Here is a 23,724-nt window from a genome sequence, read left to right on the forward strand (position 1 = left end):
GTGGAAGATTCAGAAACAACTCCAAGCACACTCAGCCACCTTATCTTTGACAAAGGGGCCAGACGCCTTCACTGGAAGAAAGACAGCCTCTTTAACAAATGGTGTTGGGAAAACTGGCTTTCTACATGCTGAAGACTGAACCTAGTCCCTTATCTCTCACACACACTAAGCTTAAAAGATCTAAATATAAAGACAGAAAACACTTAATCAGCTAGCAAATAGAGTAGGTAAAACTCAGGAAGATACAGGAGTTGGCAAAAACAACCCTGATCACACAGGAAATATTACAAAGAATCAACAACTGGCATCACATCAGATTAAAAAACTTTCTTGTCTTCAACAGACCATAATTAGCCCCCTGGAAAATGCCATCGAAACCATGTCTACAGCCAATGAGAAGATACTGATGACGATAAACCAGTACCAGAATGAGGAGAGCCTCCCGATCAACCCACCATCCCTGCTCCTGCATGGGATTGTAGACCCTGCTGTCATGGACAGCTTTGCCAAGTATGAAAAGGTCTTCTTCACTGAAGACTACATCAGGGACCATGCTGAGGACCAGGACAAGCTGAGCCATCTCAAGGACCTGATTGCATGGCAGATCCCCTTCCTAGGAGCTGGGGTTAAGATCCGTTAGAAAAGGGTATCTGACAACCTGTGGCCCTTGGGCAACCGGATGCAGGAACGTTTCAAGAACCTGAAAGGGAGGGCAGAGAAGGAACATGGTGTCTGAGAGATGCCCAACTTTGAGGACAGGAGAGTGGGCCAGGCCAGGTCCATGCTGAGCTCCTACAGGCAGATGCCCATCGCCTCTCTGGCTTGCATGGATTCCGACTGCAGCAAGGCTGCCTCTGACAACTTCGACCTGGAACTGGTACCACCCTGACTCCAAAAGCTTAGAAGGAAGAGCCCATTTCCCCGGGAAGTCCCCTGACTGAGGTCAAGCTGCGGCGGCCTAGGAAGAAGATGAGGAGGAGCAGTGTGGTGTTTGCAGATGAGAAAGCTGCAGCCGATTGGGACTTAAAGCGGCTCTCTAGGAAGCACGAGTTCCTGAGCCACACCAACCTCTCGGAGCACACGGCCGTCCCCACCAGATGAGTTCTGCCAGCCAGTCCATGCCCACCATCCCAGCCCTCACACTCTGTGGCAGGTGCGACCGGACTGGATGAAGCCAACACATCTCCCCACCCCAGCCAAACCTTCCCTCCACCCTTCAGAGACAGGAAGACGCTAACAAGGAAGAAAGTCAATCAATTCTTTTTTTTTGAACCGGGGATTGGATTTGGGACCTTGCTCTAAATCCCCGGCAAACAGATCCCGGATGTCCTGTCCACTGACCTTTAAGATGCTACAGACCAGAGGTACGTGAGGACTGCCAGGGAAGAGCATTTCCGGAAGAGAAGCATGGCTGCAAGCTAAGAGCCTCAGAGAGTAGAGAAACTGCCCCATAAGTTGTCCTCGCCTAGAAGAGACAGGGGTGACCGAGTCCTAGAATTGGTGACATTCAGCCTGGCGTCACCTGCTGTGGCCTCAGGGTGGAGATGACCCAGGACATAAAGAAGCCGCACCCTGGTTTCTCGGACTGAAAAGGAGGCAGCAAGTTCCTTGCGTGCTTTCCCCGGCATCCTAGGAAATCTTTTCAAAATCCAGTTTCTTAGGAATAGGAACTGTTTTGTTAATTTCATTGTCTAAGTCCTAGCACTTAACAGAACAGAAAAGCTTGTAATTATTCTTATTTTTAGTTAACAGTTTTGTACTTTACATTTTTTAAAGACAGCCACCCACCTTCTTTTTTAGCTATCGTTTCTAAAGTGTTGCTCTCTCTTACTGACAATAAAAATGGCCTCATGGATCAAAAAAAAATTTTTTTTAAACTTATGTAACAAAAGAAAATACCAACAAAGTGAACTCAAAGAATGGGAATTTTTTTTTTTTTTGTATACCAGGGATCAAACTCAGGACTTTGAGCTTGCCAGGAAGGTGTGGCGACACTGAACTACATTCCCAGACCTTAAGTAGGTAGCTGTACTTTGAGACCATCCTTTTAAGTGAAGTAAATCAAATATATATGTTTAAATATTGCATTGCTTCTCTTGTGTGAGAAGTTAAAAGTGTAAATAAGGGTGATAGATATTGAGAAGTAGAAAGGAAATATTCAAATGGGAAGGGGAACAAGGGAGGGGGAGGAGAAAGAGAAGGGAAAACTAAAAAAGGGGGTAGAAGAAAAAAATGGAAATAAAACTTCTGTAAATGAGGAGGTGAAGAAGGGCTGGAGGGAGAAATGATAAAACAGAAGAATCAAGATATATTATGTATGGTTACAAATTCCCTTTGATTAATGTGATCGTTATGTATATCAAAAGTGTACCAATAAAACTAATTTTAAAAAGAAAGAAATGAAAATGTAATTTGGTGAAAGCCTGCTTATGAAAATTTAAAGGAAATATTAAAGCAGGCAAATTAGCAAGCTTCTCTACATCTGTTAATGCAAACACACTCTAGCTGTATAATTTATGATATTATTGCAAATCACCGAAAGGTATGTATTAAAAGGTTTTTTTTAATAGCAAAACATGTATTCATACTCTTTAGGCATACATAATGATAACACTCACTGTAGGGAATTTACCCCTGTACATAATACTTCCTGCCTCTTCTTTCCCATTCTCCCTCTCCCCACAAGCTCCCTCCCCTCCCTCTGTACAAAAACTTGATTTCTATTTTTTCCTTCTAGTTTCACTTCTTTTCTTGTCCCTTCCTTCCTTTCCCCTCCCTTGCTCCCCTTCCCGTTTGAACATTTTCTTCCCATTTCCCAGTATGTATTATACATTTTAGTCCTTATATCTACTTTTGGTTTCTCACAACAGAGAAACTATGTGGTATTTAAACACATGTGTCCAGTTTATTTCACTTAAGAGCATGATCTCAAGGTCCATCCACTTAGCTATAAACGTCTGAAGGTCATCCTTCTAGTGACAGAGTAGTGCCCAATTGTATAATAAAAAACACATCTTCTTTATGCATTTGTCAGTGGATGGGCATTTGAGCTGTTTCCAAGATTTAGCTATTACAAACTGTGCTGCTATAAGCATGGATATTCATATATTGCTGTGGTACGATGTTTTTAATTCTACACTTGATCTTAGCCAAAAGGTTTAGAAGTGATTGGTGATGTTTTTAATTCTTTTTTGGGCGGGTACTGGGGATCAAACTCGACCTTGTGCTTGTGAGGTGAGTGCAGTGCCGCTGAGCTAAATTTCTAGCCCTGTTTTTTTAATCCTTTTGAGAATATATCAAGAAGGGGAGTAGCTGGGTCAAATAGAACTGCTAATTTTTTTTAATTTTTTGAGAAATCTCCACACTGATTTCCACAGTAGTTGCACCAATCTACATGGCACCAACAGTAGAGGAGGGTTTCTTTTCCCCCCATAGTCCCTCCAGCATTTTTTATTGGTTGATTTGTTGATAACAACCATTCTTACTGGACATGGAATCTCAGCACTGTTTTAATTTGCATTTCTTGAATGACCAGTGATGTTGAACTTTTTTTTTTTTTTTTTACACCCGGGATCGAATTCAGGTCCTTGAGTTTACAAGGCAGGCAGCAGAACCACTGAGCTAAATCCCCAGCCCTTTCAACATTTTTTGTGGCGGCCCAGCCGTCACAACACATACCTGAGTTGGGGAGTGAGGATTGAGAAAGGACAGCACACTCGATAGTGTGGAGACAAGAGGTCCGATTTATTACACAGAAACAGTTCCTTTTAAAGGCAAGCCAACAGGAAGCATCAAGCAATATTAAGGAGGAGATCAGATCTTTGGCTAGCTGAGTTCCTCCCATCACAAGGTCAAATTTAACAAAGTCCTTGAGCCGGGTGTGGTGGTGCACGCCCATAATCCCATAAAACCAGTCTGGATTACAGTGAGCTCCAGGTCAACACCAGTAATCCCATAAACCCAGCCTGGATAATCCCATAAACCCAGCCTGGATTACACAGTGAGCTCCAGGTCTATCTCATCTGCATAGCTGAGACTCTCATCTCAGAAAAGCCAAATAGAGTCATAGATTGTGTCAATGCCTCAATGGTAGAAGAAGTTACTTTTCCAATGTCAAATGCCAGCGGGCTCCCACAATTTTTTATATATTTGGTGTTTCTACACATCTGAGAAGTGTATTTTCATTTCAGATGCCCATTTTTGGATTGGGTCATTAAATTTGGGAAGTCTGATTTTTTTTAGTTCTTTATATATTCTACATAGTAGTCTTTTGTCTGATGAGTAGCTGGCAAAATTTTTTTCTCACGCTATGGGCTGTCTCTTCACTCTGTTGGTGGTTTCTTTTGCTGTGCAAAAGCTTTTTAATAAAATGAGGCCCCAGTTGTTGAGTCTTTGTATAATTTCCCATGGAGTCTGGGTTTTGTTCATGAAGTCTTTGCCTACTACTACATCTGGAAGCGTTCTACCTATTCTATCTTCCAGAAGATTTAATGTTTCTATTTTAAAATTTAGATTTTTGATCCATTTTGATTTGAGTTTAGAGCATGGTGAAAGATATGGGTCTAGTTTTAATCTTTGGCAGGTGGAAAGCCAGTTTTTCCAGCACCATTTGTTAAAGAGGCTATCTTTCTTCCAGTGAAGGTGTTGGGCTCCTTTGTCAAAGGCAAGGTGGCTGCATATGTTTGGAGTTGCTTCTGCATCTTCTGATCTATTCCACTATCCTCAGGTCTGTTCAATACCATGCTGTTTTCATCACTGTACCTTCGTAGTATAATTTCAGGTCAGGGATTATGATACCCCCTGCCTTGCCTTTGTTGCCTAGAATTACCTTTGCTATTCTAGGTCTCTTCTGGTTCTCAATTAATTTTAGAATTGTTTTTTCTAATTCTGTGAGATATGCTGTTGGAAGTTCAATTGGGAAAATCTGTAAAACAACTTTGGAAGTATGGCCATTTTCACTACAATGGTTCTGCATATCCAAGAACAAGGTATAACTTTCCATTTTCTGACATCCATTTTGATCTCCTTTTTCAGGGTACTGTAGTTTTCAGAGTAGAGTTCTTTTACTTCCTTTGTTAAACTGATTCCTAGCTATTCCATTTTTTTGGATGCTATTGTGAAAGGTGTTGTTTCCCTAATTTCTCTCTGTGAATTTGTTATTTATGAACAGGAAGGTTGTGGATTTTGAAGTGTTGACTCTGTATCCAGTTACACTACTGAATTTGTTTTTTGGGGGTCTTCTCTGTAGAGTATCATGTAATTTGCAGATACCCTTTTATCCTTTCCTATCCTTATTCTTTTTATTTCTTTCTCTTGTCTAATTGCTCTGGCTAATGTTTCCAGAACTATATTGAACAAGGGCGGGTGTGGTGGTACACACCTGTAATCCCAGCACTGAGAAGGCTGATGCAGGAAGATCGCTGTGAGTTCAAAACCAGCCTGGGCTACATAGTGAATTCCAGGTCAGTCTCAAGTACACAGTGAGACCCTGCCTCAAAAAAACAAAAAAACAAAAAAACAAACAAAAAAAAAACAACTATATTGAACAAGAGTTTTGAGAGTGGACATACTTGTTTTATTCTTGATTTTAGAGCAAAAGCTTTCAGTTTTTGACCATGTAGTATGACTTTGGCTGATGGTTTGTTGTAGATGGGTTTCATCAGATTGAGAGAAAACCATCTATAGCCATTTTCTGTATGTTTTTTAAAATCATAAATGGGTGTTGGACTTTGTCAAATGCATTGTGTTGATCATGTATGTGGTTTTTGTCCTTGGTTCTGTTAATGTGATGTATTACACTTATTTTCACATGTTGAACCATCCCTGCCTCCTTAGGATGAATCCTACTTGGTCATGGTGTATAACCTTCTTGATGATTTCCTGAATTTCATTTGCTAGTATCTTAGGGTTTTTGCATCTATGTTCATTAGGGAGGTTGGCCTTTAATTCTTTTTTGGTTGGATTCTTCTCTAGTTTTGTTACTGAGATAATGCTTGCTTCCAGGAATGAATTTGGGAATATGATTTCCCTTTCAATTTGATTAAAGCGTTTGAGAAGTAGTGGTATTAGGTCTTCTCTAAATTTCTTGTAGAATTCAGCAGTGAACTCATCAGGGCCTGGACTTCTTTGTTGGTAGGTTTTTAATTATATCTTCAATTTTATTGGCTGATATATAAAATTTATTTAGAATTTTTATATCTTCATTCAGTTTTGGCAATTCATAGTTATCTAGGAATCTGTCAATTTCTTCAGTATTTCCCATTTTATTAGAATACAGATTCTCAAAGTAGGTACTGATCTTTTGGATTTCTGCAGGGTCTGTTGTGATTTCATCCTTTTCATTCCTAATTGCATAGATTTCAGTTTTTTATTTCCTTTTTTATGATAAGGTTGGCTAAGTGTTTGTCAATTTTATTTAATCTTTCAGAGAACCAACTCTTTGATTCATTGATTCTCATATTGTTTTCTTAGTCTCCATTACATTAATTTCTGCTCTTATTTTTATAATTATTTCCTCCCTCATATGAGCTTTGGGTTTCATTTGCTCTTCCTTTTCTAGAAGATTGAGTTTCATCATTAGGTTGTTTGAGCCTGCTTGTTTGCCTGGTATGGGTATTCACCACTATAAATTTCCTTCATAAATTTCCTTATGTGTTCCATAAGTTCTGTCATACTGTATTGTCATTATGATTTTTTATTTTTGTTTTTTGAGACAGGGCCTCACTATGTAGTTGAGACTGACCTGGAACTCACTATGCAGCCCAGGCTGATCTCCAACTCACAGCGATCTTCCTGCCTCAGCCTCCCGAGTGCTGAGATTATAGGTGTGCACCACCATGCCCGGCTGCCATTATCATTTAATTGTAGAAACTTTCTGACTTCTTTAATTTCATATAAAAGTTTTTAATTATAAATGAAAAAAGACCTACCAAAAACATTTAAACTGAATAGCCATGGCTCCATCTGCTCTAGAAAAGGCAAACTCTCCACTAGGGACATAAAGCACATGATGTACTTGGGATGGAAGGGCAGGAGGGAATAGCAGTGGCCACAAAAGTTCCCAAGTGATGTGTGAATGTGTTATTCATCACCATGGGGGCGATGTTCTCCACAACCTCATAAAGACTGCACCTTGCAGACACCACCTGCTGTCCCCTCACACTGTGTCACAGTGCAGAAGATTGCAGTCTGTGATTGAGTTCAGTACCTGAGCATGGACAGTTACCCATGCGCACCTAAAAGTTAAAACCTGCTATGAATCCTCCAGTCTTGGCAACCCAGGGGTTATAATTTAAAAATTTTTATTCTTTAAAGAAAATTATTATGGACATTTTTTGACCATCTCCATAGTCCCTAATGGAATTGAAATCAAACTGAATTGAATCTAGGAAAGAAAATCATTCTAAAACCCAACAGATCTTAAGCGCTGACACTGAGCACTGTGTCTTGAGAAAGGATGGACCCTTAAGGTGGAAAAGCACACTTCCCACTGTGCCTGTTGCAAGTTAAGCATATACAAATCTGTGCATTAAAACTTAAAGTTCACCTTACTCTAACATCACAGACAGCTTTTCTACATTTTCCATTTTGTTTCTAAGGAACACAGAGATTTGTTCCACTATGAAAAGAAAAGGGGTTCTGCGTATGGACCCCTGCACATGACCTCACTTCCTTGGCGACAGGTCCAAACAGAACTCGGAACCCTCGAGTTACCGGACACCACAGTCTCAGGACGGCTGGCTCACAGTCACTTGGCTGGAGACAGCGAGCAGTGAACACGCTGTGCTGCCTGCCCAGGCCTCGAGGCCGCAGCCTCAGGACCCCTCGCAGGGAAAGCACTTGGGAACGAGTGAGAGGATGGATGACTAAGTCCAGGCGCAACAGGCCACTGGGCAGGAACCGCCCTGCCCTCGTGGACAGCACAGGGCAGGCCTCACCAGACCCGGCGACCGATGACCTTGAGATGAGAGCGAGCCCAGGCGAGGTGTCCCCGGGCCTGGCCATCAGACGCGTAGAGCCACTGAGTCCAGGACAGGAACACTTAGGCCTGGCCGTCACTGTGAGTCCCCTGCACAGCGCTCACCCTGCTTCCTCAGCGTGTGTGTGTCCAGGTGGTGGGGGACCAGGTATGAGGCAGAGGCTCCTCCTGGGCAGGAGCAGGTGCTGCTGGGAGGCTGTGAGCCCTGGGTCCTGTCACATCTCACCCATGGCAGGGCTGGCAGGGGAGAAGGGCGGTGCCCCCCGATGACCCCCAGCCTCCAAGGTCATCTCCTGTCCTCCTGAGGGAGACGCCTGAGACAGAGATGTTTCTGTTTCTGGAGCACAAGGCACAAACAGCACAAACGGGTCAGGCAGAGACTCGTGCTTCGTGCCGCCTGCTCGGCACTGTCCCCACAGAGCCGCGTCCAGGACGACGGCCTGGAGATGTCCCTGGGGCCTGTGTGCCCTGTGCTGTGACACACACTGGGGCCACAATAACGACGGGTGCCAGCTGGGGTGTGGAGTATGTGTGTGAGCAGAGGGGACTCTGTCCTGAGGCCACGGGAGGACAGAGGGGCCCTCGGGACAGGTAACCACTTCATCTCCCTGCAGGGCCCAGGGAACGGTTCAGGAAGGTCCTGGTGCCAAAGAAATCTGAGCCCCCTGTCCTCAACCAGCACATCCTCTCTGCTCAGCCCCCACTTGGCCAGGGGCAAGGTCACCGTCCACATGTTGGCGGGAACATCGGAAGAGGAACAGGCACACCGTGTCACTTCTATCCTCTCATAATTTCATTCTGCCATTTCACCTCCTCGTAGGTCCTGGCCCAGGTGCCCATGTGGCAGCTGCTAGATGTCCAGGACCCCTGGGCTAAAGGACCTTCTACAAGGGTGGCAGCGAGCACTGCCATTCAGCCTCCCACGGAGAAGAAAGCTGGACCTGACTTCTTCTGGGGTCATTGCAACAGGAACCCAGGGCACGTTCTGTTTGACCTTACATAAACCTTTCCTCAGCTAAGGAGCTGGCCTGAAAATGTTAGCATTTCTGTTTCCCTTGTAATATTGAACTTGTATCCTGAGGATCGCTTTCTGCTGGGGCCTTCTTGTGCCTCTTCTGGTATCAGCCACTACACACAATTTTGAGTTCGGTCTGGCCCTCATCCTCAGCCCTCCGGATGAGCCGTGGGTAGGACTGCAATTCCATGTCTCTCCACTTTCCCTCGCAGATTGGAAATCTGGAGGCCCAGAGCCTGGTGGAGGTCTGCATGGTGAGGACCGCACGGGCAGGCACGCCGCCCCCACTGATGGAGGCCTTCCTGGACAGCTGCTCCATCTGTGATGCCTCCTTCCCGGACCCCGCTGAGGCTTGCATTTCCTTCCTGCAGGAGGGGATGCTGAGAAGGTGAGTTCTTCTCTCAGCAACATGATGGGCCTTGGTCACTAGGATTCCAAACTTGGGAACATGAAAGCACCTGCCTCAGCCTCAGCTTGCAACTCTGAACAGGGAGGTGTGAAGAAAATCCTGTCACAACTGTAGGATGAAATGGGGGGCCCATCCTAAGTGTCCACCCTGGTCTTGGTCCTGTGGAAGACTGGCTGATTCTTACAGATGATTTTCCATCCCCGCTGGGGAGCTTTGCCTCCCCTGCCCTTACCCCTGCACTTGGGGAAAGTTGCTGTGCTCACCGTAAAGGAGGTTGCAGTCACTGGACGGACTTCAGAGTGGTCCCAGAGCAGGAATCCTTGGGGGGATGCAAGGGCCCAGGCCCACGCAGACCTCATGAAGGAGCAGGTGGCTACATCACTCCGGGAATATACGTGGAGACGCTGCACTGAGTGGGGACACTTTCAAGTTACTATTTTTCAATAACCAGAGCAGATGTAACCCCTACCTTCTGGGGTTTTAATGCTATTTCCACACACTCACGCTAGACATCAGAGCAGGTATTTCACTTCCGGTAGGTATTTCACTCCTGGCCTCCCTAGATGTGGATTAATGACAACGCAAGAGCAGCGCAGAAGGGCAGAGAAGTGAGCAACACATTTCTGTATGAGCTAAAGCCTGGGGAGAGGCAGGGCTGGACAGACACTACTATCCTCTCACTTCTCAGATACTGAGTTAGTTATATGCTAAAGCCCTTGAGTCCAATCAGAGAGGAGATGCCAATCTCTCTCTTCACGGAGCTGACCGTGGGGATGGGCAGAGAGTCAGTGTGTCAGGCTGCCCTGAAGAAGGCAGAGGTGCTCACACTACTGAACAAGGACTCCCTCCCATGAGCCTTCTGCCCATCCCTTAGGAGAGGGTGTGGCTGGACCATGTACAAACTGGGCACACGACCCACATGTCCATCCCTGCGGGTGCTCCGGGCAGTAGTGTGGGAGGAAAGGCCAGGGCTCTTACGCTGCTGCCTACCTGCCTTCCCCAGGTCCACCTCTTCTGTCCTTGACTCCTCGCTGGAGCTGCACTCCAGGGTGGATCTCCCGGCTGAACTACTGACCCAGCAAGAGCAAGCTGAGCCCACTGAGGCAGAACCCAAGGGTGAGGAGGCCTGGCGTATGGGCCTGTGGGCATGTGGGGAGGGGTGGGCCTTTGGGCACAGAGAGAGCTTCCAGGTGCTGGGGTGAACCAGAAACACGGAGACCCTCAGCAGTCAGTCAGGGGCTGCAGTCTGGGAGGACTTCTGGGGTGACTTCATGCACAGAGCCCTCTGACAGGCAGTGGGAAGGTTTTGCCCCAGGAAGGAACATGGGCACTTGGTGATCTTCTCCTCTCTTGCAGCTGCAGGGCCAGCTCCAGCCCAAACTGAAGTCCCACCTGTAGAGTGTGTGCCAGCTCCACCTGCAGCTCCCTCCCCAGCTCTGGTACCACAGCCAGAGCCAGCGCCAGGAGCCCCTTCTCCACCAGGTGCACAACTGGGGGTCCCTATGGATGCACGCTGGGCATCAGCTCCTGAGCTCCAGCTGGGGCAAACTCTCCTGCCCCACCCCTGCCATTCCCGTCCATTACTCTTGGTCATGTTTTGGCATATATTTTTGCTCTTATTCTCTGGATTTATATAAACAACAGAATTATTTTTAAATGAAAGCAGAGATTTTAGTCTTGTTTAAAATGATTAGCTGGGTGGCATGAAGTGCATTCTCTCTGCTCTACACCAGTCACCACTGCCAGAGCATTTTCCTCAGTGCTGTTCCCGTGAGTGGTGCCTCTTCTCTTCCCAGCTGATAGTCCCTGGCCACCACTCATCTTCTGGCCCCATAATTTACCTATCCTACATTTTTCATAGTATTGCATTCAGAGTTCCCTTTGGGCACAGAATACTGGAAGGGACAGATGAATCTTGCTTTCTGTAGAAGGGAAAATCTTAGGCAGACCCTATCCATTTATTATTCACCCATTCACCAAATTATCCAGTTAATTTTGTCACACAAGAAATATTGTTGCTGAAAAGGGAGGAATGTAGCATGAATGAAGAAGAATACAAGAAAGGACGTAGTCACAGCCATCCACACAGGATCTATTGCCTCCCTTTGAGGTGTCCCTCCTTCCTGTCTTCACCTTAGGGTTCATTTATGGCTTTGTGTCTTCACTGCTGCATGGAGAGTGTGAGGCCACAGCTCCTGTGTCATCTCACATATGCACTGGGGACATGGCCCCAACACTTCTATCCTTTGGTAGACACAGTGTCACAAGTTTATGCCCATAATGCAGCTGACAGGAACATGTGCATATGTAAATCTCATTTTAAAGATGGATTCCTGTCAGTGGTGTTTCTGGATCACAGTCACTAGAGCAGAAAGTGACAGTCTCACATCCACAGGATCTGTGGCATCCAAAGGCAGAACACTCAGTACCCAGTGGACGGAGCTCCAGGTGAACTCTCGAAATGCAGCTCTGCAGGTTTCCAGAAGTCACATGGAGGCAGTCCATCCTGACCAACATTTGTCACATCTCAGAGGAGAGAGACACAGGTCAGCACAGCCCCACCTCTCTTACTTGAAGATGGACATTCTGTAGCTCTTGATTAAATTGAATTGTAAAAATATGAAATCAGAGCATCCTGGATACCAGGGAGTGAAGGTTTCTAGGAGTGACTGGTCGAGGAAGGTGAGCTAGGCAGTGAGGCAGCACAAGCGTGTTCCAGTGAGACCTGCCTGCTCTTAAGAATACTTCTCGATGTGTAGGATGTGCAGACAGCCCTATGTTGGAGCCTGTGAACACTGCGGGAACCCTCTGAGTCTCCACGCACAGCCCACAGCTCATGACCTACACAGGTCCCTCCATGCCTGCAAACACTCACTCCATCCTGGCCAGATGCTGCTAGGCTCTCACACTGTGCCTGGGACTCACTGCATTTGCCACAAAGGATCATCCAGACACGGCCAGGCCTGATGGTGGCAATGCCTGGGGATGAGGACTGTGCACCCCATAGAAGTGACTTTGAGAATAATCTACACTTTACGGTTTGCTCCAGGTAGGGCTTAATTTCTGTTCTACATGTGAAATACACCAACCTCACAATTAACGTATTCGTTATGTACCACAAACACATACTAATAAAAAATATAATATGCTAAAAATAAAAAAGGGAATGAAGTTCTGACACATGGGAAAATAATACAATAGCCAAGTAAAGCGAAGTCTGCACAGAGCTGAGACCCTCGACCTGGCAACCCAGGGTCCTTCAGGCCGCTGCAAACCTGATGCACCAAGTGACAGCGGCCTTGAAGCCAAGGCCACACTGATAGGGTTTCTGCGGCCAAGCTTGGTGTAACAGGAAAGTGCAGTTTCACGGCACTTTGCTCTGTGCACGGCCCAGGGAAGACACATGCAGAGCTTGCTCTGTGGTCACTGCCCAAGATAGCCGGAAGCTGCTCAACTCCGGGGGAGGCTGGGAGGACTGAGTAATGAACAGAAAGTGAACACAGCACTCAGGAAAATCTTCTCAAGGTGTCCTCAGCCTCCCCGCCCCACATTTGTACCTCTGCTCAGGACCCTGATGCCTCCATTCTAGCAGTGTGACCAGAACTGCTGTCTCCTCTCTGGTCCCAGGATTCAGGCTCAGAGGTGGGTCTGGCAGTGACATTGGAGGTGCCCCCCCATACCTGCTCTCTCTAAGAAAAGCCCTGGTCTTTCTCCCGTATGCGTCTCCACTGTACACACCTTCCCCAAGGCTCTTTGAAGACTGCTGGTTGCAGGATTCAGCAGTGAAACAAACTCTTCTAGGCGAGTAGCCTAGGCCAAGTAGGCTTTGCTAGAGCCACTTCTGAGGACCCAGGACAGCAGAGCAGCACATGTGAGGAGAAAAGCAGGTAAGCAAAGCTCAAGAGGCGAGGGGTGGGACCACGCACCAGTGGCCCAAGGCATCAGTGGCAACTGTGCCTGGTGGGAGCAACACTCTGGCCATTATCATTGGCATGCACAGTGCTTGGTCACTGATCTGAAAGGCCATGAGGATTGGGGGTGGAGATGAGCACAAGTGGTCCTAGGCTGCTCACCCCCAAAATTCTGTCCTGTGGAAAGAGGGAGGAAATGTGTGTTCAAAATGCACTGGCAGTGAAAGACAGTTAAACTTTGTGACCTGGATCTGAACTGCAGGGGACTTTAGCCCAGAAGGTAAGGATGATCAGCTGCATTTATTAAGAACCTTCTGAAGTCGGGTGTGGTGGCACACCCCTGTAATCCCAGCACTTGGGAGGCTGATGCAGGAGGATCAGTGTGAGTTCGAGACCAGGCTGGGCTACACAGTGAGTTCCAGGTCAGTCTCAAGTACATAGTGAGACGCTGTCTCAAAACAAAACAAAAAGAACCTTCTTTGCTGAGTGTGCGGTTCACGCGATCAGTTCCCAGGAGGAGCCAGCCTGGCTTCCCATCAGGCCAGCAAGCACAAGGTGCTGTCCTGCAGACTCTGAGGGGCACCCAGCTCCTCCTCAGCACCACACAGCTGGATCTTGTTCCACTCTCAGGCAACCCCAGGGAGGCCAGGGGCTTAGGAAGCACAGACGAGGGAAAGTGAGACTTGGTCCCAATCGCTCTGTCCCAGCTGGCCTGGGCTTTGGGGACTTACATGGCTCACCAGAAAAAGAGGCCACGAAGACCCCTCAGTGACCAGCTGCTCTGTGGGCCTGGGCCCCCAGCTGTGGGTGTTATGGGCACAGGGTTGTGAGGAGCGCGACCCCTCAGCCCACTGTGCTAGTGAGACTTGGTCCCAATCGCTCTGTCCCAGCTGGCCTGGGCTTTGGGGACTTACATGGCTCACCAGAAAAAGAGGCCACGAAGACCCCTCAGTGACCAGCTGCTCTGTGGGCCTGGGCCCCCAGCTGTGGGTGTTATGGGCACAGGGTTGTGAGGAGCGCGACCCCTCTCAGCCCACTGTGCAGAGCCCACCCTGCAGCTCCATGTCAGCCTGTGACTCTCCAGAGGCTGGTGAGTCTGTGCTCTACTCAGATCTCTGTGAGGCCTTAGGGGAGCCCTAATGCCCACTTTGGTGCCCACCTGACAGCTCAGCACCTGTGCCTTAGGACTCCCTTGTTGCCTGCTTTGGTGAAGCACACAGCCATCTAGAGGGTGGGGGGGCCCAGGTTCCCCGACACACAGAGTGGACTGTCAAAGCCCTTCCCATGCACACCCCAGACAACTACCACAGATTCCCTCCCAAAATGCCATTGCAGGGGGTCAGGGCAGCACATTCTCCCTAATGCATTTGTTATTCAATTATTTAATATGCCTGGGTATGTCTGAGCCCCTACCCTCTTGACACTCTACCTCGGAAGGGGAGGGTACATTAGGTTTGCCATCCTGATTCCTTCACGGCGACGGGCTGGTAAGTGGGGTGCTTCACTTTTTGTCTTTCCCCATTATCCTTCAGTGATATTTTAGGGTTTCTTCCCCCAGACACACATTGTGCTTTCCATGTGCTTTGTGCCAAACTGCTACTGGAGTGGAAAATTGGAATAGAAGGTTTTTATGTCAGTCTGATCATAAACACCATCTATGACAAACTAAGAGCTAACATCATACTAAATGGTCAGAAACTGAAGGCTGTCACTCTAAAGTCCAGAAAAAGACCAGGATACTCACCATCATCACTTCTATTCTATATACTTCTGGAAACACTAGCCAAGAGAAATTACAAAAGAGAAAGAAATAAAAGAAATGTGAATAGGAAAGGAAGTCAAATTATCATTATTTCCTGATGACATGATAGCAGACCACAAAAACTTGAGTGAAAGACTCCTAGAGTTAATAAAAACATTCAGTGTCATAACAGTTTATAAAGTCAACACTCAAAAATCAAAAGCATTCCTGTACATGAATAACAAATTCGCTCAGAGAGAAATTAAGAAAAACAACATCTTTCACAACAGCATCAAGAAAAATGAAATACTCGGGGAATCAATCTAACAAAGGAAGTGAAACGCCTTTACATTGAAAATTATAGTACTCTGAAAAATGAGATCAAAGAGAATATCAGAAAAAGGATTGGCTGTTCATGGATTGGCAGAACCAACAGAGTGGTACCTTTATTCATGAACTTAATTATTTCCCCTATGATTGTGGTTGTAAGCCAAACTGGAGGAGAAACAAATCAAATTTAATATTTAGGTTCAATGTTGACCTTATGGGGAAATTTGATTCAGTTCTCCTCCAATTTTTTTTTTTTTTTGGTTTTTTTGAGACAGGGTTTCACTGTGTAGTTGAGACTGACCTGGAACTCACTACGTAGCCCAGGTTGGTCTCTTAACTCACAGCGATCCTCCTGTCTCAGCCTCCCAAGTGCTAGGATTACAGGCGTGTGCCACCACACCTAGCTTCCTCCAATTTGTTTTGCAACCAGAATCATGGAAAGAATTGAATTTGTGAACCAACATGCCACTGTATAGTGAAAATAGCTATACTTCCAAAGCTGTTATACAGATTTAATGCAATCCCAATCAAAACAGCAATAGTGTATCTCACAGAAGTAGAGATAACTATCCTAAAACTCCTATCAAATCCGAAGACACCTAGAATAGCAAAAGCAATTCTGTGCAACAAAGGCAAGGTGGGAATGTCACTATCCATGATTTGAAGCTATTATTACGAAGCTACTGTTGGGGCCGGGGATTTAGCTCAGTGGTTCCACCGCCTGCCTTGCAAGCGCAGGGACCCGAGTTCATCCCTGGTACCAACGAACCAATAAACAAACAGAAAACAAAGCTTCTGTGAGGCCGGTGTGGTGGAGCACGCCTGTAATCCCAGCACTCGGGAGGCTGAGGCAGGAGGATCGCTGTGAGTTGGAGACCAGCCCGGCCTTCACAGTGAGCTCCAGAGCAGTCTGAACTACATAGTGAGGCCCTGTCTCAAAAAAAAAAAAAAAAAAAAAACCAAACCAAACCAAACGAAACAAAGCACTGTGACAAAACCAGCACAGTACTGGCAAAAAGAACAGACTTGATGACAGAATAGAAGATGCAAAAACAAGTACACTCAGAGTTACCTTATCTTTGAAAAACAGGCCAAACACCTTTACTAGGAGAAAAACTCTTTAAAAAGTGGTGGTGCACAGAGAAATATGTGCACCCATGTTTATAGCGACACAGTTTGTAATAGCTAAATCTTGGAAACAACCTATTTGCCCATCCGTTGGAAACTGGATAAAGAAGTTGTGGTTTTTCTATAAAATGGAATATTACTCAGCCATAAAGAGCGAGAGAATAGATTCATTCATAGGAAAATGGATACATATTGAAGATATACTCCTAAGTGAAATAAATAAGTCCCACATGTGTAAATACCGAATAGTTTCCCTGGTGTGAATATTCTGCAACAATGCATAAGATTCTAATAAGATTACTGACATTTAGAAATGGGAGGAAAGGAGCTAAAGGTGTAGGGAAGGTGTGATACGTAGGGGAAGAACAAAAAGGGAAAAGAAAAAAATGTGAGAGAATGAAAAGATGAAAATAAAGTGTTTGTAGATGGGGAGGGGAGGAGGGGGTGAAGGGAGGGCAGAGGTAAGGGGAAAAAAATGAGAATCAAGACTTGCCATGTAAAGGTACATGATCCCAACAATGAATGTAACTGTACTGTATCCCTAAATGTACCAATAAACTCAATTAAAAAAAAAAAAAAGTGGTGGTGCAACATACCGAAGACCAGACCTAGTCTCATAGCTCCTACCATGCCCTCAACTAAAACTGAAATGGGGACAGTGTGATAAACAATAGGGAAAAAGCCTCTCCAAGATTTGGTGTCCAGATGCTGCAATATAGCAAGGGAGGAGAGTGGGTCCCAGGGACCCAACAAGGATCTGAAATGAGAACTGAAGCCCACGGGGAGAGCAAGGAGAGAGGTTTCCATGAAGAAGGAAGTGGCAAGTGACATTTCTCCCTTAGCCCTGACCACTGTGTGGGAAGGGTAGCTCAAACCTGCAGACACACAGTGACTTACGGCGACCCCTAAAAGCCTCCACAGAGAAACACACCAGCATAATAGAGCAGTGGATGCAGCAGACTGCAGGAGCTGGTGTTATTCAGGTTCAGATATCACTCAGAAGAGGGCAATTGAGGGTAGCCATCTTGGAGTTGGGCCTACTGGGCTCGGAACTCAGAGTAGGTGCAGGATGGCTCCATCAGGGTGGTAGGAGGTCAAGGAGCCAAGTTCAACCTGTCAGGGAGCTGAATTCAAACTGGCAGGAGGTACATGGAGTGCTGCAGATTAAACAAATCAGGTTTCAGGCTCACAGCCCGAAACCAGCCTGAGCTTCACAACTAAAGGTGCAGGCTTGCTGGAATTACCCACTACAGCGCTGTAAATCTACACCTGGCTTTTGGGATTAATCAATATGGATCTGGGCTCTGTGTGCCCAATTTGTCAACAAGTGACAGCAGAGACACACCTTGAAGTAGATATTTTAAATTTTTCTTTTTCCTTTTCTTTTTTTTTGTTCTAGTTTTTCTTGCTTGTTCTTATTTTTATACAAGTATGAACACTATTTTTAGTTTTGTGGTTGTTGTTCTGTTATTCCTGTTTTTATTATTTATTTATTTATTTATTTATTTATTTATTTATTTATATTTATTTGTTTTTTTATTTATTTATTTATTTATTTATTTATTTATTTATTTATTTATTTATTTGAGACAGTCTCATTCTGGCCTCATAGTTCATACTGGCCTTAAACTCACTATGTAGCCTGGGTTGGCTGGGAACTCTTGGCAATCCTCCTGACTCAGCCTCCCAAGTGCTGGGATTATAGGCATGTGCTAACATATCTGGTATTCCTTCTCTTTTCCTCCCGTCTTCATCAGATTCCCAAAGTTTGCATACTCTTCCTTCATTCTCCAGCCCTGCTTCTCAACTTTTCTTTTTCTTGTATTTCTCTATTTTTCTCCCCAACTCATTTTAAATTTTCTCCCTCGTTGGGAAGACTTCAGACTTTACACTTGATAAGACCACTGGGTGACTTAAGTTTGTCTCTGTTCTTTTGCAAATACAAGTCAGTTGTGTGAGAGTCTGCCAGCCGTGCTGGTGAGACAGGTGGTGTAGCACTGCTTAGGACCCAGAGCTGTTCCTCCACTCCCTCCACTATGAAGAGGTCAGAGGGTGCCTCAAGGCTCTTATGATTTTTAACTTTTATTTGATGTCTTTCACAAAATTGAAGTTTTCTGTTCTTTTTTAATTTGTGCTGTTATGCTTGAGGAAGAGAACACACACTCTCTGGGATCCTGGCCCCCAGTACTTACTTTCCCTTCTGAGAATAAGTGGTAAAAGCTGACATCACAGCCTTTCCCTCAGGTCCACACTGCCTAGAGCATTTCCTTATCTCCAGCGTCCTTGTCCTTTTTCATACCTGTGTGCACCTTGCCTCACTCAGAGGAATGGACAAGATGGTTCTGTTCTGATGTGCACCCAGGAACATGTGAAAATTAGCCCCATCCAGGGGAAACCGAGCTTTAAATGGTCAATTCTTAACTCCATGAACAAAATATTTAGCCCAGCCCTCCAAACAGGAGAAAACTGGCCCCTAGCTGTGCGGGTGTTGCAGACCGCCCTGGGGAGAAGCCTGTGGGAGCTGCTCGTGGTCACATGTGGGATTTGCCTAGGTGGCAGGATTCCAGTCAGAGCCTGATCTTCTAGTCTCTTATACATGAAACAGACCGGGAATGTTGCTGCCCCTGTAGCCCTGCTCTAAACCCTTGCCATTCAGGTTTTCTTTATTTTAAACTCAACCTCTTCCCAAAAGTGACAGATACCCCCCCCCGCGCTCCTCCTCACACGGGGGTTCCATCTACCTCAGCCTCTGGGCTAGAAAGGGACCCGCCCTCCCCCATACCCACTGCGGGATGAAATAAAAATTAAAAAATTAAAGAAATGTACTTCAGTTGACAGATTCGACCTTTAGGGTTTCTTCAACTTGTGAGTCTTACTTGTTGAGTGGAACTTTTGTAGCGTCTTGCTTTTCTGAGCAAGCTATCAGGCATGATAGAGCAGGTGGAGGACAGTGTTCCTGTGATGGGTCTCTCCTAGCATGTTGCAGTTTAATTTTTAACAAACTGATAAGTGATATGCATGAAAAGGTAACTGTGTGCTTCTTAAACATGACAATGAAAATTTACAGTGTAGCTTCCATACTTGTGCATAATTCCAAAGTATTTTATTTTTATCAGGGTTAAATAGATTTTTGTACAGGCTTCAATCCATTTTTCTGAAATGTGCTGTTTTTTAATGAACATAACTATAATCTTTTTACATCCCATGGAACTGCTGTTTACACATTGTGACTTTTTAAACTTAACCATATTTTTCAGAATTAACTTTTTTGGAGGGAGGAAATTCCCCACTTGCTAAATGATACTAAACTGTTGTTTGGGCTATTAAAATTAGATCCTCAGATTTTATAAAAGGATAGTCTATAGCTTTCTAGATTCTTCACTAAAGCTGGCTGTACATAGAGAATATAAAGTGACACCCAAATTCTTTTAAATGTCTGGGTTTTCCACTAGTGATGTAGTGTGGGGAGTATTTTGTTCATGCATATTTTAGCCATTAAATTAGTCTTGAGCTTCTCTTACTTAATGCAAACCTTTTCTTTACTGTACTTGAGAAAGGATATTTTAATATAATTTTTGCCTAAATCAAAGAGCCCACTTTAAATGTTAATTTTTAAATGTTAAACCTTGGTGAGGCATCTATTTGGGAAGTGAGATTACAAAATGCTTAATTTTCAGTGGTGGCTAAAAACAGAAAATTCTGGGATGTTACTTTTCTTTTCTTTTTTTTTTTTTTTGAGACAGGGTCTTACTATGTAGTTGAGACTGACCAGGAACTCACTATGTAGCCCAGGCTGGTCTCGAACTCACAGCGATCCTCCTGCCCACTGAATGCTATTACAGACGTGCGCCACCATGCCTGGCTCTGGGATTTGTTACTATTAAAGCTTCATTAAGAGAAATTGATAGGGACTTTCTATTTTTGATCAAGTGAATAGATACCAATGTCAATGTATGGGAAATTTTTCTTAAAACTTATTCATATATTATTTTGATCCATTTTCTGTGGCATTTGGTGCAGTAAACCTTTGGACTTTATCTTGAAAAAAATAAATTTTCTCCTCTGAGTGTAAAATCAGCACACTGAGGACATATTTACTGCATACAATTTGTTTTAGATTTTACTATATGAGCAGAAATCTAGTTCATACAGTTAAAAGTAGAAAATTAAATAGTTATCACAGTTTATCATTTTCTAGGCTGTGTTTGATGCTACTGTTATTGCTGATTGTATTACTTTAGCCAAGGGACACAGCTGTTCTAATTACTTGTTATTCCTGGTGTGCCAAGACTGAGATTGCCTAAGAGTCATGAATAATACTATAGGCCGGTGCCCAAGTACTAGAGGCTAGGCCAAATAAGCAGCAACTTTTCATCCCCAATAAACTGAAGAGATAGGATCTTGCAACAGACTCAAACCCAAACGTCATCTATAACTGGAAGGGATCTCTAAGAAGTAGTCATTCCCTAAGGGTTCTAAATATTAGCAATAAAGCTACTTGCCATCAGCAGTTTATAAGCATCAATCCAGGAATTAAACTAAAATAGAAAAAGAAAATGAGAAGACAGTTTAAAAAGATGCAACCCCAAACTTCTGGCTCACCAAAGGCAAATCCAGGGGCCAATGAGGTGGAACAGTTTGAAACCCACCCATCTAGACTCTCTGCAGTGCTAATCGCCAAAGTACCAAAGCAGATGAACGAGGCTCTAGAAAAAAATTAAATCAGAAATAGTTTCTGAGGTAACCACAGAGATGATGTCTATAATGAAAGACATGGTTAGTGATTCTAGAGCAGACCAGATTTAAAGGGAGGAGGGGCTTAGGAAAATGATGGAAATCATGAACACCCAACATAGTAAGACATGGAATCCATGAAACAGATTCAAACAGATAACCAAGAGATTAAAAATTCTGCTGAAAGTATATGCAGCAGAATGAGCAAATGCAAGGACCAAATATCAGATGAAGAAGACAGGATTTTGGTTAGAGATTGTGAAACAATTTCTTAAAATAGCAAAGGACAATGAGGAAATACCACAGCTGCTAGATGATGCAAAGAAGAATAACAAGATTGAATGGAGTCGAAAAAGCAAGAGCTAGCACAAACAATATAAAAACCTGTTCACAGATGTAATGGCAGAAAATTTTCCAAGCATGGCAAAAGAGTTTGACATACACATAAGTGTGGCAGGATAAAAGACAAAATAAAACAAAAAACTACACCAAGGCATATGATAGTGAAGATTCCAGAAATTCAACACGAGTGCAGACTACTAATAGCTGTTAGAGAAAAGATTTTCTCTAACACGTCTACAGGAAAGCCCATGATAATCACCACAGACTTCTCAACACAAATCCTCAAATCAAGGAAAGTATGAAGTGAAATATCTGAAGCCCTAAAAGAGAACAACCCCCAGCCCAGATTGATGTACTCTGCAAAACTATCATTCAAAATTGATGGAGAAATAAGATACTTTCGTGACTAAGAGCACCTGAAGAAATTCATGACCACCAAAGCAGCACTCCAAAGTATTCTGAAGAACATTCTAGAAAATGTAGCAAGGACTACAACTCCATGAATCCCAATGGAGTGAATCTACCAGGCATGGCAAACAGTTAAATAGAGGGTAAATAAGAGGGAACCAACAACAGGAAAAGAAGATGACAAGGATAAGTCAATACATATGAGTTATTACCATCAGTGGAAATGATCTCAATTCACCAATCAAAAGAAACAGACTGTCAGAATGGATCAAGAAGCAAGGGCCAACAATATGCTACACACAATAAACACATTTTATTCAGAAAGAAATTCATAGGGTGAAAGTCAAAGGATGAAAAACAATAGTCCATGTGACAGGAATCCAGAAAAAAGCAGGGGTAGCTATTTTATTTGCAGACAAAGAGAATTTCAAGCCAAGACTGATTATGAAAGACAAACAAGGTCACTACATCCTTGTAAAGAGAACAATCCAAGAGGAAGCGGTAACAGTTGAAAATACATATGCATTAAATACCAGCACACCCAACTATGCTTATAAAGTAATATTAATGGACATGAAAAATCAAATAAGCACTAATACAATACCCTACTGTCACAAACAGATGGATCAACTAGTCAAAAAATCAACAAAGAAATATCAGAAATATTGAACAAATGGACTTGGTAGATTGTCTACAGAGCATTCCATCCCACAATGTCAGAACACTCATTTTTCTTAGCTGCACATGGGACTTTCTACAAACTAGGCCCCATACTAGTTCATAGAACATGCTTAAGTAAATCCTTAAGTAAATACTAAGGAGTTGAAATCATCCCATGCATATTATCAGGCCGTAGGGCAATGAAATGGGAAATCAATGGCAAAGCAAACCACAAGAACTTCATAAACACATGGAAATTAAATAACACCTTTCTGAACAGCCAATGGGTCACAGATGAAATTATATTAGATACTTTCTATAATTAAATGATAATGCCCATACAACATGCCCAAACTTATGGGACACAATGAAAGGGGTCCTATGAGGAAAATTTATAGCAGTGAATTGCTATGTCAGAAAAACAGAGCAGGCTCAAATACACAATTTAATATTGAACCTCAAACTTCTAGCAAAAGATGCGCAAGTCAAGCCCAAAGATCCTATGAGAGAGGATATTGTAAAGATCAGAGCAGAAATGTGATGGAGGCAAAGAAAACAATATAAAGAATAAATGAGTCGGGCATGGTGGTGCACACCTGTAATCCCAGCACTTGGGAGGCTGAGACAGGAGGATTGCTGTGAGTTCTAGACAAGCCTGGGCTACATAGTGAGTTCCAGGTCAGTCTTAAAAAAAAAAAAAAAAAAAAAAAAAAAGAATCAATGAACCAGAGTTGGGTCTTTGAAAAATTTAATAAAATTGATAAACCCTTAGCCAACCTTATATAAAAAAAGGAAAGACTGAAATCAGTGCGATTAGGAATGAAAAGGGTGAAATCACAAGATATCTTGCAAAAATCCAGAAGATCATCAATATCTACTTTGAGAACCTGTATTTTATAAAGATGAAAAACCAAAAGAAAATGGAAAGATTCCTAGAAATATATGAATTACCAAAGTTACTTCAAGAGGATATAAACACTCGAAAAAAATGAATATGAGCCAATGAAATTGAAGATATAATTAAAAACTTACCAACAAAGAAAAGCACAGGCCCTGGTGGATTTACTG

General features: G+C 44.0%; 1 protein-coding gene across 1 annotated transcript; it reads left to right on the top strand.

Annotated features, from left to right (window-relative positions):
* The first annotated feature begins 1,324 nt into the window (after positions 1-1,324).
* On the top strand, positions 1,325-11,144 carry LOC104866471. Its single transcript, XM_010630472.2, has 6 exons — positions 1,325-1,364; positions 7,683-8,059; positions 8,799-8,956; positions 9,206-9,247; positions 10,406-10,518; positions 10,759-11,144. The coding sequence occupies exons 1-6, from the start codon at positions 1,325-1,327 to the stop codon at positions 11,037-11,039; spliced, it is 1,011 nt and encodes a 336-aa protein (XP_010628774.1). The 3' UTR covers positions 11,040-11,144.
* The last annotated feature ends 12,580 nt before the right edge of the window (positions 11,145-23,724 follow it).

Source organism: Fukomys damarensis, unplaced genomic scaffold (genome assembly GCF_012274545.1).
Source record: "Fukomys damarensis isolate Sample0158 unplaced genomic scaffold, DMR_v1.0_HiC HiC_scaffold_14, whole genome shotgun sequence".
NCBI classification, from domain to species: Eukaryota; Metazoa; Chordata; class Mammalia; order Rodentia; family Bathyergidae; genus Fukomys; species Fukomys damarensis.

Bases quoted from the DNA above. Each gene is read 5' to 3' on its own strand.
- LOC104866471 (XM_010630472.2), top strand. From the start codon at position 1,325: ATGTCCTGTCCACTGACCTTTAAGATGCTACAGACCAGAG. The intron at 8,060-8,798 runs GTGAGTCCCCTG...ACCTCCTCGTAG, and splicing joins ACTTAGGCCTGGCCGTCACT to GTCCTGGCCCAGGTGCCCAT. The intron at 10,519-10,758 runs GTGAGGAGGCCT...CCTCTCTTGCAG, and splicing joins CACTGAGGCAGAACCCAAGG to CTGCAGGGCCAGCTCCAGCC.